Here is a 16,939-nt window from a genome sequence, read left to right as displayed (position 1 = left end):
TTTGTCGTTTACTTCTTCTTACGATCCTTTGTTTCCTTCTTTCTATCTTTGATCCTGTTTAATAAAACCTTGGTGTATTTAAAATTAGGAACAAGGGAAACAGTTTAACTCATGCAATGAAGTAGGCATTAAGTGATGAGTGGCAAAGCTTTAAGAAATACAGTAGTCACTTCAAGGAACATGGCCATAAGAGGCAGAACTTTGTTATTTCTTAATTTTATCCCAAAATTAGAACTAAATATTTCAAACATGTAAACATAAATGCCTACTTTTTTGTTGTGAAAAAGTTTAGCTATTTTACACTTTATCACTGTTTCTTTTTTAATTAAGTATGGGGAAATAGTTGGGAAATATTACTAAAGTTAAAATAATATAATTTATTTTCTAAGACAATATTTCAAATAGTGATTAGAATAGAAAAACAAAAACATACTGTATTACAAATACAAATATGTATAGTAAAAAGTTCCCCACAAAGACTTTTCATATTTGTGTGGGGACAAACTGTTGTTGCACACAAGTTATTTAACTTAAGGAGTATTAAGTTACAGTAGATTCCCACAAACTCGGCGTAGTGTGGACTGGAAGGGTGCCAAGTTTGAGAAATGCCGGTTTATCGGGAACTAGGGTTAAAAATAAGAACAATACAATTTATAAGCTTTTTAACCGCTGAAATAAACCCTAAATATGGTTTGTATTCTAATCTTATCTTAGTTAAACAATAATAATTACATGGACAGAGGTTTTTAAAATACAAGGTTTAATGGTACATAAGTTAAATTATCCTGATAATTAGACCAATTCGTAAATTACAAGGAAAAATTTGGTTCGGATTCCACTATAAACTGTAGGTCCCTTAGTTGCCATTAGCTGTATGGGCTATTAATTAACAGCTGTGTCTAAGGAACATGTCGGCCTTAGTCACTAACAAGACTACAAGATCGCGCCACTCATCCTACACTCATCCTTCACTCATATTTGGGTTAAAATACGCACATAGTGGCGTCCCCATCTTAAATAATTGATAATTGATAATTGAAATGGTTAAAATAGGGTTACAAAAATTGTCCAGGGGTGGGGATTCGTGCTGGCCGAATCAAAAGATTTCAAATTTAAATTTTCAGTAAGTTATGGTCAGTTATGAATTAAATAATCTTTTAGAAATAATGAGTTAAATAAGAAGGATTTTGATTTTAATTAAGAGAGGTAAATTGGGTCCAAATGGATGCTTGAAGAGTCTAGTCTGAGTCAATAACTTAATAAAAATGGAATGTTCTCACCAATCTTCTGTAATAATAATTTTCTTCTTAGTTTAAAGGGTTAAATTCTTCTTTCTTCAGTAAAATTTGGAAATTTTGACACTACTTTCTTTTATAATATGACAATTATTTTCACAATTAAGAGTTTAAACTTTTATGTCCTTCTTGGATGCTTTTAAACTGCACACTCCTTTTCATTGTTGTAAATCATATCAAGTTATGGGGTTCACATAAATAAAAACATGGTTGAATTTTATTAATAATCTTGAACCCAGATGGATGGTGTTCTGATTGGAGGATTTGTTTTTGAATAATAATTTTTGAATAAGCCAATGAATAAATTTTGATTATAAAATATATATATGTTGAGACAATATGGTTTTAATAATATTAACAATGGACATGGATAAATATTGAAAATATAACAAGATTGAGTTTGAAATTAAAATAAGGACTATAATTATAAACATTGAATTTTGAGTCATTACACCGCCTTTTTTATTAATATTTATATTACAAGTCAGTATTAAGTCATCAGATATTGCACAACAAATCCTTGGTACGAGTTACGAATGATTTGACTTGAGCTGGCTTGAGTCCATGTTAAACTAGGACTCAAAAAACCACTAATTTTCTGAGCAATGTGATGGTCAAGTTATACAGACTACCGAGTTATCGAGTGACGAGTTTCTGGGACTCTACTGTAGGTTATACATAAAATGTGGCTTGAGAGAAAAATATAATTATAATATGTAGGACTACTAGGTACCAAAAAACCACTAACTAAATAAGTGTACCATCTTTTTCATCTATTTATATTATTAATTCTGTAAGCAAATTTTTAAATAAAAAATGTTGATTTTGACAGCTTGCAGGATGATAAAAAAATATCTTCCATTTTATATGGAGGTGCTATAGCTGCATGAAAATAGTATGCATGAAAATAGTCAGAGTTTTTGACTTTAGATTTTGGTAATGGGAGCGTAAAATCCCATGTTGTCCCCCCAGGGGTGGTCGACAACTTAGAGATGGGGGCGCAAAGTTGTGAAAAACATTAATCGGCAAACATCTTATAACTCCCTTGTAATTGAACGCAAGTAAATGATTTTTTAAATTGACTTTTGATTTTGGTAAAAAGGGCCTAGGCAGGGATATATTTCCGAATAGGCGGACTAGGCGGGTGCCTAGTCTGCCTATTCGGAAATAGGCGGGTGCCTAGGGCGGCAAATTTTAGGGGCGGTAAAATTTTAGGGGTTAAAAATTGGAGGTTTATAGGTTACAAATATTATTAATTATAGGTTTATAACTCCCTTGTAATTAAACGTAAGTAAATGATTTTGGTAGTAAGGGCCTAGGTGAGTGTAAAAACCCATGTCAGCGCCTCCAGGGGTGGTCGACAACTTAGGGGTGTGGCGAAAAGTTGCGTTAAACGTTATTATGAAAAGCCCTCAACAAAGTAATGTAGTTCAAAAGGAGGCAAGGAGCAAGATAGTAAGTGCCCCCTAAAGTACCCCTCGTATCTGACCATGGTGGGAAGGGTCAAAAGGTCAGATTAATGGAATTAGCAAAAATCTCTTTGTACAAGAAAGTTTATTTCAATAAACAAACTGCTTAAGCTAGTCACTCCTCTACTTCTGATGAGTGTAAATCTTGGTGAACTGACTCGTAAACAAAGGACTATTGCTGGCGAATAACCTTTCAAGTATAAACGTTCTTGGCGTTATCGCCCCAAACAGAAAAAAAGTATGTGGTTCCAGACGGTCCAGAGGAATCATGCTGAGGTAGGATATGGGGGGTTCTTTACTGAAGTTGACTTGAGCCAACAGTCTTTTGTTGTAAATGACTGATTTCTGACTTTCAAGCCAACTTTTCAACCAAGACAAACTGATTGAACCGCTTATTGTAAGCTACTATTACATAATCTTTTGCCACATCATCTTTAAAAATGTAAACAATTATTATAAGGGAGAAAACATAATTCTGATATAACTCAATTGATGGGTTTTTTATAAAAGGAGGCTACAGCTGCTCCATATAGATGGGATGTCTATTTCAGGATCCAAAATGTCAATGACACGGCATAAGGAATTACCATAAGCAAGTTACTAAGCAGGAAGCTACAACCAATCATAATATTTACTCTTTAAATACAATCTGCGGCTTAAGCGGCACCACTTTCGGTGGTGGAGGTACGATATCAGTGATCTTCTCCCAGACTCCAGTGCTCCTAAGATGCTTATCTGTCTTGAGCAGAGGTGTAAAATGGATTCGCGCTAGAATATGCTTCTGTCTGACAGCTTCGGTGAACACTTTGTCGTAGAACTTTCCAACATTCTCAATGTTGATGTGGCATTCCGCTTCTTCTTCCGTCAGAAGGATAGTGTTCCAAGGAGACCACTCGACCTCGCGTTGCCATCTTACGTGGGTCAGCTTGGCTAAGTCTCGGTCTTCGCTGATGGCTGAGTGTCCGTGCCAAATAACGCTGGTCAGGAAAAACATCCCGATTTGTTGAAACACGAAGCAGACGGAAGAGTAGCAGTTCTTCTGCATCTCTGAGGTTTGTACCTGAAAACGTGTTCGATTGTGAATTATGTTGACAGAGAGGTTTGAACAGTGGTGTAATCATAGATTTCCCAGAGCGGGAACGCTCTGTCTTGTAAGAACTGCCCAACATAAGGGATTAATTATAGAATTTTTCAAAGAGTAGAGTAAATGGGAGTAAAATAGAGCTCTGTGTTCCCACTCCACTACACCATAACTGAAATTATTGGTTACAGGAGACTGAGGATGTTAGAGTCTTATCCTTTAAATCCCAGTGTTTACACGAGGCCGGTATAGTAGACAGGTTGCAGGACAGGTTACTTGCCAAATGTATTTCAGGTTACCTGAAGCAAGTACCCTGCCTACCAACAGGCCTTATGTATGCGCGGCTTATTGCTGTATGCCTCTCGGTATTCAAAGTTACCATTGAAGTTTGTAAATGTTATTTTATCGATTGGTTCCTATGGGAAATTTTTCTGTCAATGTTTAGTTAACTTTATTTTTGTTTACGATTATAAATATTCATTCATCTGTTTCCTTAGCAACAAAAAAAGCACAAATTTTTATCTTGTTTTATGTCACTGATTCCCTATTATTTTTCATTTTTCACTGCCATACAGATAATGAAAATAACTCACAATTTTGACCTACTAAGCAATACATTTAATTTATCTATTGTTTTTCCATTCACAGCAAAATGTTATGTTGTACAGTCAATGGGAGGGTATTAGCTATATTTTACACAGTAGGTTCAAAATCATTTTTGGACTCTGGGTCCAATTATGGTAGCAAAGCTACTAATTGTGCATGCATCAATTTGTAAGTTGAATTAATGTGAATTTAAATATACTGTCATTATAACAAAAGTTACTATAACCCATTGTCCAATGAAAAATGGAAAAGCTAGAGAAACGTTTCATAGTTTAAAGAGTACAATGATATTTAAATCTCTTTGAGAAACTAAAATATGACCTACCTGTTTGAGTAGCCTCATGTAGGGTGTCATGTCTATCCGCTGGTGTCCCACATTCTGCAACCAATCACAAGACTTGCACACAGTGTAGGCTTTCATCCTGGTATGAACAGGATATCTAGATGCGGGTAGTAGTTTCATACATCTTGTACATTTATAGAGCGCATCATGTTTCTTGGTCCAGTTGGGTATCCTATAACTCGCAACTTTTGGATTGAACTGGGGATGATGGAGGAAATCCATATAGAGCTGTTCGATTCTCTTTCTCAGCATGGATAAGTCAGCGTCTTTTGTACCTATTGCTAGTAAATTTATCTCTCGGTCGATTAACTTAATAATATCTTTTGTGTACTCGTAAGCAGAGTAATTTGACATGAGTTGCTTCAGAGTAATGAGGAAGTCAATTCTATCCTTGGGTGTGACATCTGTTCGCACCAAATCTGTGTAGACTTCCTTGAACTCTCTCGCTCTCTGGGTCGCAGGGTCATCTATGGTGGTCAGTTGCCCGTTAGCGTTCCTGAAGGTCAAAGGACGAGAAGACATCTCGAGAAATCTCAATTGTTGTCTTTTCAGTGCCTCTCGTTTGACTTCAATTCGATGTTTTTCAATTGCAGATAACAACTTGATTTCTTTTTCTAAAAGCGCAACAAACTCAGCTTTTTTCGGCGCTTCCGTTTTCATATCGCAAATCCTCTGCCATTCTTTTTGCCACCATTTGCCCACCATCAGGTACATCATGTAAAAGTCGTCTCTTTTCGATGGAAACGGGTCTGTTAGAATCTTCTCTTCTTTTTCCGCCTGCTCTTTCAACATTTCAATGCGTTGGCGTTTCACGTCTTCCAAGAGGTATCGCTGCAATGCAAATAGTTTATTTACTCGACAACGATGCAGCCAGTGTCGTACAGCTCTTTGAATCTTCATAACCTTTTCTTCAACATTGTTAACCACAAGCCATTCCGCGTACGACTGATAAGGTTTGGCTGATATAACTTTATCCGCTATTTTAGGAATGATCCGATCGCTCTTGTACACTTGTGTGCTTTTTTCAGAAGAAGTGTTTATTTTTGACTCTTTAAGGGGAAAAGGCGTCTGAGTGTCTCGATGGAACAAAAGTGGAACGCCAACTCCTGGCTCAGGGTAATCAAACACTTTGCGTTCTCTGGGAGCGGTCTGTGAGAATGCATGATGGTACTCTAGTTTGGTCAGTTTGTTCCTGTACCCTCCCAGTCATTCCTTCTGTACACATTGATTCTCAATCTCCACAATGAGATCCTTAAAGGTACCATCCTGCCAGATGTGTACAGTAATCACGTCCACCGTGGGGATATACTCGCTTACACTAGCCGCAGTTATGCATTTCCCCGGTTGAGTCGATGTAAGTTTCAACTCGAGAGAACCAAACGGCTCGACACCTAAACCTTGCAAAGGTAACCAGTCATCCACGTCAAACCCATCTTTTTCCAACTTAATCGAGTCAAAGTTCAAATTCAGAACGTCTGATAAACGCTCTTTTACCTCTTGTATGTTTGAGGTAATTTTAAAAGCACAAGCGAACGTTTCTGAATTTTCTAAAATAAATTTCACTGTGACTACTTCTTGATTGGGGGTGTTTTGTGCGCCTGTGTTAACCGCTCTAGACTGACCAAGCACTCCAAATTCTTCTTTGTCACATAGTGGTGGAGAAGAACTCATGTCTTTTCCAGGAGATTCTTTGGAAGTTGTACTTTTTGGACCATCATCGTCAATGTTCTTTTCATTATCCGTTGTAAGATCAGTGCTTTCTTGTTGTATTTTGTCTTTCCTAGGTGATTTATCTTGTATTGATTTATCCTCTTCAATAACTTCATTAGTTTTAAGTATTTCCTCTGTCTTATCCTTGTCTCTCAGATTGGACTGTTGATCTTCATTTGTTGTAGACTCTTGTTTATCTTCTTCTGCAACTACTCTGTTTGTTGTCTCTATATTTGGATCTTCTTTTTCGTGAGTTGATGACATTGTGGAATTTTATTATAGCTGAAAAATCCATGATAAAATACAATACAGAGTGTGGACTATTTTATTTAAGTGTACTGTAGATGGAAAATGTATTGTTTAATCACTAACTAAAGTCTGGGCTTTAGCAATAGTTTCAGCTCATATTTTTTTCTTGTCTTACTTTACTGGAAACAATGATTTTGGTTACAGTACTGAAGTAGATACCTAATCTGTTTTTGTTGAATGTTACAGTGTTTCAATCTCTTCTCTGGTTATAATACAAACAGTAGTTTAAAAATTATCTTCTCTTTGTTTTAAATAATGTAAGTTGGCTAGTTTTTAAGTACAGAAAAGAGAAAAGTTAGACACACTCGAGCATGACTTAGACATATATTAGAACTGTCTTCAAATTATCTGCAAGGATGATAAATGTTTAATGGAGTAAGTTTGAGCTATGGTATATGAATTTTGACATTCATTAATGTTAAGCAAAATCAATTTATAGGTACATACCTACCCCAATGGAAATTGTACTCCAATATTGAACAATCAATTTGACTATCTTTACTTATACAACTTTATTACATAGCCTACTAAGTACAGTATGTAAAAAATAATAGTGAAGCATGTATTGTCGTCCATCAATACAATTACCAGTATATATTGATTCAAGAGTTTAATTTTGGGAGAATTTGGACAGATATATTCTTCCTAAATTAAACTCGTTACGTAAATTCTGATGAGGACTATCCAATAGAAATGTCCTTATTTTTTACTTACTGTAGTACTTAGTTACTGAGTACTCTACAGTTTTAAACTTCTTATGAGTGGAAATAAAAAAATATAACAATTTCACACAAGTTTTTTAATCTGCTCCAAGTTTGATTCAGAGAAAATTATTTTGTGTTTGTACCAATCTGCAAAACATTTTGTTAGATTTTCCATGTTATGTAGATTGTCATTCTAAAACAAGATTAGAAAAACTTTCATTATTTATTCAATTTATTGTGATCACTCACAGAGTCATTGCATTATGTAGGAATAGTATGTTTCTAAAATCATTTAGAAGGACTAAAATATATCAAGGGTTTCCTTTTTATTACATCAATAATAAAAATAATTACTTACCTGAGCTTTATATAAGTAATCCAATCTAATTAATGAACATTGACAGTTCAGTTAGAATACCGTACAACTAATTTGAGACGCGTTTGATGGGTCAAGATGAATTTATTTAAGAGTCGCCCAGCAACAGAATTTCTGTTGAGGTCCCAAGAGGGGGGAGAGGGTTTAGATTTGTCAATAATGCTCAACCTTGAAAACATAACTGGTGGATCCATGGACAATTATAAGCATTATGTGGCTTTGCACAAATTAATTGTTTCCATGATGTGGTTGAAGATTATTGTGGTTGTGTGTTGAAGTTAAAATATTTCCAATGTTATCTTGGTAAAAAAAAAATAGAATAACCAATTTTTAATTAATCTTGCAGCATATAATGAAATTTAAAATCAAACATTTTACTATGAATAAGAACTCGAAATTCCATTCAAATGTTAAAGTTGTAGCCGGATATAAAAAAAATTAACATTAGTTAAATTGAGCTACTGATTGACCGAGAGATCTTAAATAAATTACAGTACTGATTTTTTTAAATATGCTAACTGTTTCACAAAGCAAAACTAAAAGGGCAACTTATCACGACACAGTTACAGCTTTAACAGAAGAAAATATAATTTTTGAATCTAGCACACTTCAAGAGTGTTACATTCAACTATGCTTAGTATGACTACAACAATTGGCTACAGCTGATAAATATGGCATCTACTTATTAAAAAGTCAATGATTAAACATTATGAAAATTATTTGATTCATCGGTTACCATGGAAACACTAAGAGAATCATGATGCAGTGTTGCCAGATTCGCCGGCGAAAATTATCGTACAAGCAGGCCAAAATTATCGTTTTTGGGGCAAAATTATCGTACACACAATTTTATTTTATAATAATATTATTATAATGTAAAACAAGCAAGTCGATGATGGAATGGCCGAAATTTTACTCTATTTGTCTCTGCCACCCACCGTTTTTGCTCTACTAGCCTACCACTGAGCTAGAAAAATGAAAAATATAAATTCTACCGGAGGCAGCACACTATCATACACACACGCGGAATCTGCATCTCTGCTAGAAAAAAATTGAAACGCTGTAAAATGATGGTATTTTCGGTCTCAACTGGAAAAATCAACCAGCTCATTGCTTTATTTCATTCCCCTACTGCCAATGTAATGAGTACAATAATTAATTGAAGGTACAACGTAATCTACCTCTAGTACAAATGGCGGCCAACTTCTCTCAATATTCTCCTATAAACACTTAAGTTGGTAGCCAATGGGCCCTCTCTAACACAGCTGATCACTGAGCTATAATTCTAACTGGAGGTAGCACTGAATGTCAAAGATGCGTGTCGCCAGCCGCCATGTTTGCGTGAGGTGTGAGTTATAAAGAAGCCATGTTATTGGATGAAAAAGCTCACTGCTATACAGACCTAGTTATAGAAGCCATGTCATTGGTTAAAAAAACTCACTGCTATACCAACCTAACAAAATCAGCGACACGCTCTTGACAGACTTCTGCCATGGCAGTGCTACCTCCAGTTATAATTTTAGCTCAGTGCAGCTGATGCCTTTGCAAGGTTGCCAGATCGAACAGCAACGAAGTGATGTTACCGTTTTTCCATATATTAAAAGTGGGAAACGTGTTTAAATGTATAATAATCAATATGAAATAGTTTATTTTCCAGCCCCCAAAAAATAATCGTACATTATGACAAAAAATCGTACACAACGTCAAAATTATCGTACAATTTTTCAAAATTATTTTTTATGGGGAAGGAGCAAAATAATCGTACAAATACGATAATTATCGTACACCTGGCAACACTGTCATGATGTTAACAACTCTGCTTATGCTGAAACACAGCTGATTGAAACAGAAAAAAAGTCAAATATTTTTGTGTAGGCCTACTGCTAAGTTTAATGCTTATTTTGTTTTATGAAGATGTCAATGAATAATAAAATACTTAAAATTATTTAATCATGTTGTTAAGTAAACATACTGGTTATTGAATGTCAATGCAGCACACAGTTAGGTATGGATTGTTAAATATGAAGGCAAGTGAGTGAGATTATCTGCAAAGTTTTGCCACAGACTAAAATCAGCTGTTTATTTAGCCAGAAACAATTATCAAATCCCAATGGTGAGTGACAATGTGGTCTAGAATTGTTTGAACCAGTAACCATCGAATTAAAAGGTGAGAACTTTCTCTTATCATTCCATTACTCAGTCAGTATCTTATAATGTAAAATTACAAAGGTAGAGGCTTGGTAAATTTACATGTAAATCAACTGAATATAAAAAAATAAACACATTTATTGTCAAATACTCACATACAAAATATTTACAACATTCAAACCCTACCTGTATAGATTTTAATTTTGACTGTTGGATTGTGAATCTTTCATTGTTGATAGTAGTAGAAGTAGTAGTGGCCTGAAAAAAAGAATTGATCTATTAAAATTCATATCAAAAGTACTGAGATTATGGTAGGCCTACATATCCTAATAAAGGTCTATTTATGTATTCAGATTATCACTAGAAGTGTTAATAATAACTGCAAATACATTCTAGTTAAATTTTATACCAACAAATGAAGGTGTTAGGGTAAAAATATATCGGAGCGGCGAGGCTACGCTCTAGCTGAGTGAGTATAGAATAATATATGTAGGTGTGCCAGAACATAGTGGAGCGGGTAGCATAGCTGGTACCTGTGCCGATTTTGCCATTTTACCTCTTTTGCCATTAGGCCTTATCAATTTCTTTACAAAATCAGTAGGCTACATTTCACCCTTATATTATTATATATTAGAATTTATATATATACTAAATTACTGTAATCCAGCATTACCACTCGCTATCCTTGCCGCTTTAACATGTCAAGTGAGACTGTCATCGGGGGAAAAAAACTCTGGGTGGCAGGATATTTGATCATTTAAATACTTAAAAAACACACATATATGTCAGCTACAGAGAGCTGCGATTGGTGTCATTCTGTTCACAAATAATGCCAGTAAGTGACGAGGAGCCTTGTTACAGCCTAAAAAAAACTACCAACCCTTGTACACAAGAAAGGCCCTTGCTAAAAATCCCCACTTGTAGAACTTAATTTTTTATTAGAATTTCCCAATTTCTCTCAAAACGATTTTGAAGACCTTAAAATAATAACAAATACTTAAGTATGTTTGCATGATTATTGGTTATACAGTAGAAGAAATTTAAAAAATTGTAAGTGAAAAAGTGAACTGTGGTTGTAGTTTGCTTGTTTAAGGTACCGGTAGGCCTATATTTTGACCAAACTTGGTAAATTTTACCATTTTTTATAGTCCTTGCGACCCTAACTTGAAGAGGCAGCCCAAGGCCGCACTAGATATACCGCGTGCGGCCTTGGGCTGCCTCAAGTTAGGGTGGCGAGGACTATAATAAGCTTTTACTTAAAACACACTTTATTACTGTCCCAGTAGCAGCCAACCTAAATACTCCTTAACCTAATGTTATAATAGGGAATAAGTTATACCTGTTTAAGGAAATATTTAAGAGAAAATCCAATCAGGTGAATGGGAATTCGCTTAGTGCGCAGATTTGCTATGGCAGGGTTACTGGATTCTAATTCTGGCTAGGACCTACTACTTTAAATTAGCCTACAAGATCCACCCATTTCGCAACTTCTAACGGAGCCATCCAGTTTTTATTTCGGGTAAGACTCTTCCACCTATATTTACCTGTTTGCTATATTCTTATGAATATAGGCCTATTCATTCATACAGTTTGCGATGCACTTAAGTAATAAGACTATTGTCAAATGTGGCATATAACTTGTAGTTTAGGACTCCATGTTATTATAGGCCTACTTAAGAAAAATGTTGATTTTAAATATATCTGAGAATTACTTACAGTCCTTCTGTATGATGACACTCTTTTATCTTAAGTTCTTGTTTGAGATCATTCCTTGAGGTTGTCGTAGCAGGGACGGATGCTTCTAGAATACAAATCAAACCATGACTATATTAGGCCTACTATATTGAGATAGGAAGGGGATATAGCTTAAGAGGTATGGTATCGGAGGCACAGTTTTGAACACCTTAAGTAGCTACTTGGCAGACCGAAAGCAGCTTGTGTCATTGAATGGAACAACTCTTCAAGGGTGCAGATTATCCCCCAAGGGGTGGTCGGTGGTCGGACCCCTGTTGTTCAGCATAATGATCAACGATCTGGACCCAAATGGACAAACCTTATTGTTTGCTGAGGATACCACCTTGTTCAATGGGGGAATGAACATTGAGCGATTGAGGGCAGAAGGAGACAACCTGCTGGAAATGGCTAAGGATTGGTTAATAACAAACCGCTTCAAAATCAATGTTGCGAAAACTCAATCCCTTATCTGTACTCTGCCATCAAGGATAGAACAAGACGAGGCTGTAAAGCTATTAGGTTTCTGGATTGACCCTAGGTAAGGCTGGAACGTCCACACAGACAAGGTCAACTTGTCAAGAGTCCTCTACCTTCTCAGGAAGCTTAGAGAAGTTATTATTACTAAAAACTACTTGATTGCCATCTACCATTCCTTGTTCCATAGCCATATACTGTATAGAATAGTACTCTGGGGCCAATCTCCTTCAGCCCAGGATATACTACTGCTGCAAAATAAAGCCTTGAGAGTCATAACATCTTCCGGCCCAAGAGAACACTGCTGACCCCTTTTTAAAGAATTATGGGTATACTCACCGTTGTTAGCCAGTATGTCCTGAACAGCCTATTGCTGTAAAAAGAGAACCTGACCAGCTTTAATTATTAGCAGAAGTAGCCACCACAACCACGGAACACGTAGAGCTTATGACTTGGACATGCCTCGCTGCCGTCTAAGTCTAACGCAAAAGAGCTACCTACCCGCACTCTGCTATAAAGATTTTCAACACCCTGCCTGAAAGAGTCAGAAACTTAGACCTGAAAGCTTTTCAATCCACAGTGAGCATTTCTCTCTTGAAAAGGCCCCTCTAGCCTATAGTGTGCAAGAGTTGGTAGAGGAACCTCTCATGCACGGATGAAATTTCCGCCACAGCCTTAGTATTTAGACCTATGTGTTGTAAATATATGTTTTATTGTATAAAGTATTATAAAATTTGACGCTATCTATCCGTAACCACGGACAAAGATAAAAAAGACAAAGACAAGTTTCAAGGACTATACGGTACGTATTTAAACCAATACAGAGTTTGTCCAAAAATTAAGGTTTCCAACGCTCCCATTGGAGCCAGGGAGAAGGTACTCCTACTATGATTAGATTTGAACGTACCTCGTTCAAATCTTAGACCTGCCCCATGTTCTTTATATCATCTACTCCCCCACAACAATTCTAGCCAGATCCAAATATATGAACCAGTTAGTCTTTTCACAGAAGCCAAAAACGATGTGAAGGACAATCAACGTCCTACCAGTCTGAATTAAATTTTGTGATTAGATTTTTATGGTCTAAGGCGTCAACTGCCATTGAGGTCCATTGGCAGTTTATGGACATGAATGAAGTAGATACAGGGTCGTATTTAGAACCTACGAGGCCCCAGACGGCTCTCACTAGAAAGACTCCTCTCCATATTCTTATTCTTCGACAGGTTGAAACTTAAGGGTTTAGAAATACATGTGGTATTGTTTCAACTTGATGAATTTACCTTTTGCTTCCAACAATTCGATCGACAAAAAGACCTAGAGGATACTACTGTTCGTCACCTCTGATTGCGGCGTGGCAAAATAGTGAAGATCTTATGCGGTTGTGCATATTTCATCAACATCTCCCGCAATCGCGCCTAAAGAGGTCCGCCCCCGGCAACCGCCGTTAGGGAAATGAGTAGATATGGTGTACAATGTTTCTATTAGGCCTAGACTATCAAGAATTGATAGTCCCAGCAGTCTAAACACACTGATTAGCAAGCAATGTCAACTACATACCGTCATGATAAAAACAGGTGAACATCTGATGCCGGCCTGGTTGTATAAATTTATAAGCTTTTGGCTATTTACCCTCTTGTAATTTTCGGCTTCTACGATGAAACTAATCGTGCTTAGGCATTGGGTTGGAAATGGATACAGTAGAGTCCCGCAAACTCAGCGTAATGTGGAGTGGAAGGGTGCTGAGTTTGTAAAATGCCGGTTTATCGGGAACTGCGGTTAAAAATAAGAACAATACAACTTTTAAGCTTTTCAACCGCCTTTTTTATTTATATTTCAAGTCAGTATTAAGTCACCAGATAGGGCTTAAAACAAACCCTTGGTGCCTTAGGAAATAAAAAAATGTATTACTGTACCCATACATATTTAACAAAAAATATCTCTAACTTACTGAGCTATGTGATGGCCGAGTTATCCAGACTGTCGGGTTATCGAGTGTCGAGTTTGCGGGACTCTACTGTATCTAGAATAGGCTAGTAAGGGATGAAGCAATCAATGAAGTGTTGGTTTTAATTTTGAACTAACTTTCTTGGCCGCTACAGGAGCACGATGGAGACTATAATTTACAGACAGCCTACGAATGAATAAAATATAAGTGAGGGGTGTGAGAGATGCATTGTGTGGCTTTGTTAACTACTGATAAAAGCTTTATCTGATGTTTCTCAGTTTTTAAATTCTAGATCTGAAAACCTGATTACAGATTTCTACAGTGATAAGGAAACAAGCTAGGCCCTAATCCCAAAACAGATATTAGGACTCCTAGCACAAACGTCAACCATGCAGCTTACTCAATTAAAGTCTACTAAATATTAAAGGCTATCCCTAAATAAAAAATATAAACAAACTGACTTTTAAAGAAGTTATATAAATTAACTACCTGCAGTAAACATTTTCTCTGAGAACTTGTAGCCGGCCCAGTTTAGATATTCTAAGATCAGCTGATTTACAAGACTTATGTTGACAGGAGGTGTAGGCTTATCTGTGTCAATCAGCTGCTGTTTATCCATACCTAGAGCGTTCATCAGCTGATTCATCAAGTCTGCCTTGATTCTTCCATATTGACCATTATCTCGAAGTGTAGTTTTTAAAACTGTTGAGATAGAAGTTAATGTTAGTTTTTATTAACTTAATATATTTGATAACAATTTGTGGAAGAGGCTCAATGCAGGCTGCACTTTACTTTACGTCCTACACTATTCGAATGATCGATTATTCGATTGTTTCATTCGATATATCGTTTGGTTATTTAGATAAGGTTAACCTTACCTAACTAACCGAACGATATAACTTATTGAATAATCGATATATCGATCTATATTTTCATTGGAATGAGTGTAGGACGTAAAGTAAAGTGCAGCTATTTTTATGAGTTTCACTTCAAACAAAGACTTTTGTTACGTTTTGCTTATCTTTACTGAGTTTTTTTTTTTAAGGAAAGTGAACAGGATATGAATGAAAGGATGTAATAAAAGATGTGTTTTAAAAATAGACAAAATATTGAGTAACCGGTAGCCTATATCAATAGATAATCCCTGTGGCTAAAAGGGTAACTTACTTAACCACCAAGAAATATTCTTTGGGGATTGCTTGGGCTGTCAGTCATTGTTTGGGTACTAAGATAGGCCTAGTAATTGCATTATCTAGTCAAGGCGTGCTCATAACCAAAAGATTAACTTATATAACTTACCTATATGTTAAAACGGTGCACTACTTAAAAAACTTACTTCTAGTTCTAAGTTAGACTGGTGTCACCAAAAACTAGTCCTGGTTAATTACTAATTACTGGTTAATAACTAGTAGAGGCCACCAACCTCTTTTTAAAAAAACAAAAAACATATTGAGGATTTAAAAAATTAAATAACTTAAACTGTGACCATTACAATATCCCTTGTTGTGTCAGATGACTACAGGTTTCGAGATGACGGTCACATCATCAGGTAAATTGTTTTTTACTATGTTTAGGCAAACAATATTTTTGGTAGGCCTACCTGAAGTTTTATGACTGCCTATAAAGTTAAGAACCTTAAAATTAATATTTACTAGCCTAGGCCTACGCCAATATTAAGATGAAAATTGTTAGTTTAAGTATGTTACAAACTTACTCTCCATTAATTCCTCCTCGGATACCATTCTCTTGCTCCAGTAAAATAATAATACTAAGAAAACAAAAATGGAAGTAGGCTTAAAAGATTATTTCAAACTAGAAGAACTAGCAACTAGAGAGAGGAAGAGAAGAGGTTATATTTGTTTTTGTTTCGGTTTGTTTGAATTTGACGTTTAAGGTTCTTCTTTTCTCTCTTTCTTCTTCTTGTTTGCCGTGACAGGCTTGAATAAATGGCATGTAACTTTCCGGTGGAAGTTTGGTCCAGGGTATACCTGAATCATTGATTTTTGTTGGTAGTCCTTCTATAGTGGAAGAAACTTGTTTACAGTCTTAGATTAAACATTCCCCATATGATTCAGCTCTCTAATGTCAATGAATTACATGAACAGTTTTGGGAGGGTATGAATGTATGTATGAAAATGAACTCTGATGATATAGGCATGGATAAAACATGGTTCATTTTCATACTATTGGATATAAAAAAAGTGGAAAAAAGAGTTTGGATATTTAAAAGTGAGTCGGTGGCTCAGTCGGTAGCGTCGCGGACTTCGGGACCAAGGCAGCGATGTCGTGGGTTCGGATCCTGATGGTCACTGCCGATAACATTTTATCAGTACAGTTCGCCTTTGTACTGTACCGGCTCACTCCTTGATTTGCTGTAAACGATCCACGCACGGGCGCTTAGTCTATGGACGGGAAAATGCAAGGTTAAAAGAGGCCACCAACCTTTTTTTTTAACAAAAAAAAAACATATTGTAGATTTAAAAAATTAAATAAACTGTGACCATTACAATATCCCTTGTTGTGTCATATGACTACAGGTTTCGAGATGACGGTCACATCATCAGGTAAATCCTCGTTAAAACGATTCGTTAAATACACTTTTCCCGAACCAAGACAAAACACGTCTCGGTGCGTGCACACTTAGTCTACGGAGCCTACGTCGGGCCGACTGCGACCATCGATATATAATAACTCCCACCGCGTAAGCGTGCACGCAAAATAGTATTAAGCATACACAAGGACAAA

General features: G+C 36.1%; 2 protein-coding genes across 2 annotated transcripts; both read right to left on the bottom strand.

Annotated features, from left to right (window-relative positions):
- Nucleotides 1-3,395: 3,395 nt before the first annotated feature.
- Nucleotides 3,396-6,000, bottom strand: LOC129005023 (IQ and ubiquitin-like domain-containing protein; the record flags this gene model as incomplete). The annotated part of the gene is made up of 2 exons (XM_054433772.1): nt 3,396-3,824; nt 4,777-6,000. Coding segments are annotated over 2 exons (1,653 nt in total), but the record flags the coding sequence as incomplete, so codon positions are not given.
- A 4,159-nt stretch (nt 6,001-10,159) lies between these two features.
- Nucleotides 10,160-16,047, bottom strand: LOC129004984 (uncharacterized). The gene is made up of 4 exons (XM_054433714.1): nt 15,909-16,047; nt 14,684-14,896; nt 11,758-11,842; nt 10,160-10,299 (listed from the first exon to the last, which is right to left on the bottom strand). The coding sequence occupies exons 1-4, from the start codon at nt 15,934-15,936 to the stop codon at nt 10,239-10,241; spliced, it is 387 nt and encodes a 128-aa protein (XP_054289689.1). The 5' UTR covers nt 15,937-16,047; the 3' UTR covers nt 10,160-10,238.
- Nucleotides 16,048-16,939: the final 892 nt, after the last annotated feature.

The sequence above is a fragment of the Macrosteles quadrilineatus genome, unplaced genomic scaffold (genome assembly GCF_028750875.1).
Source record: "Macrosteles quadrilineatus isolate MER2022 unplaced genomic scaffold, UCM_ALF_1.0 Scaffold_14__1_contigs__length_3811126, whole genome shotgun sequence".
NCBI classification, from domain to species: domain Eukaryota; kingdom Metazoa; phylum Arthropoda; class Insecta; order Hemiptera; family Cicadellidae; genus Macrosteles; species Macrosteles quadrilineatus.
This window is presented reverse-complemented; position numbering and strand designations above follow the sequence as displayed.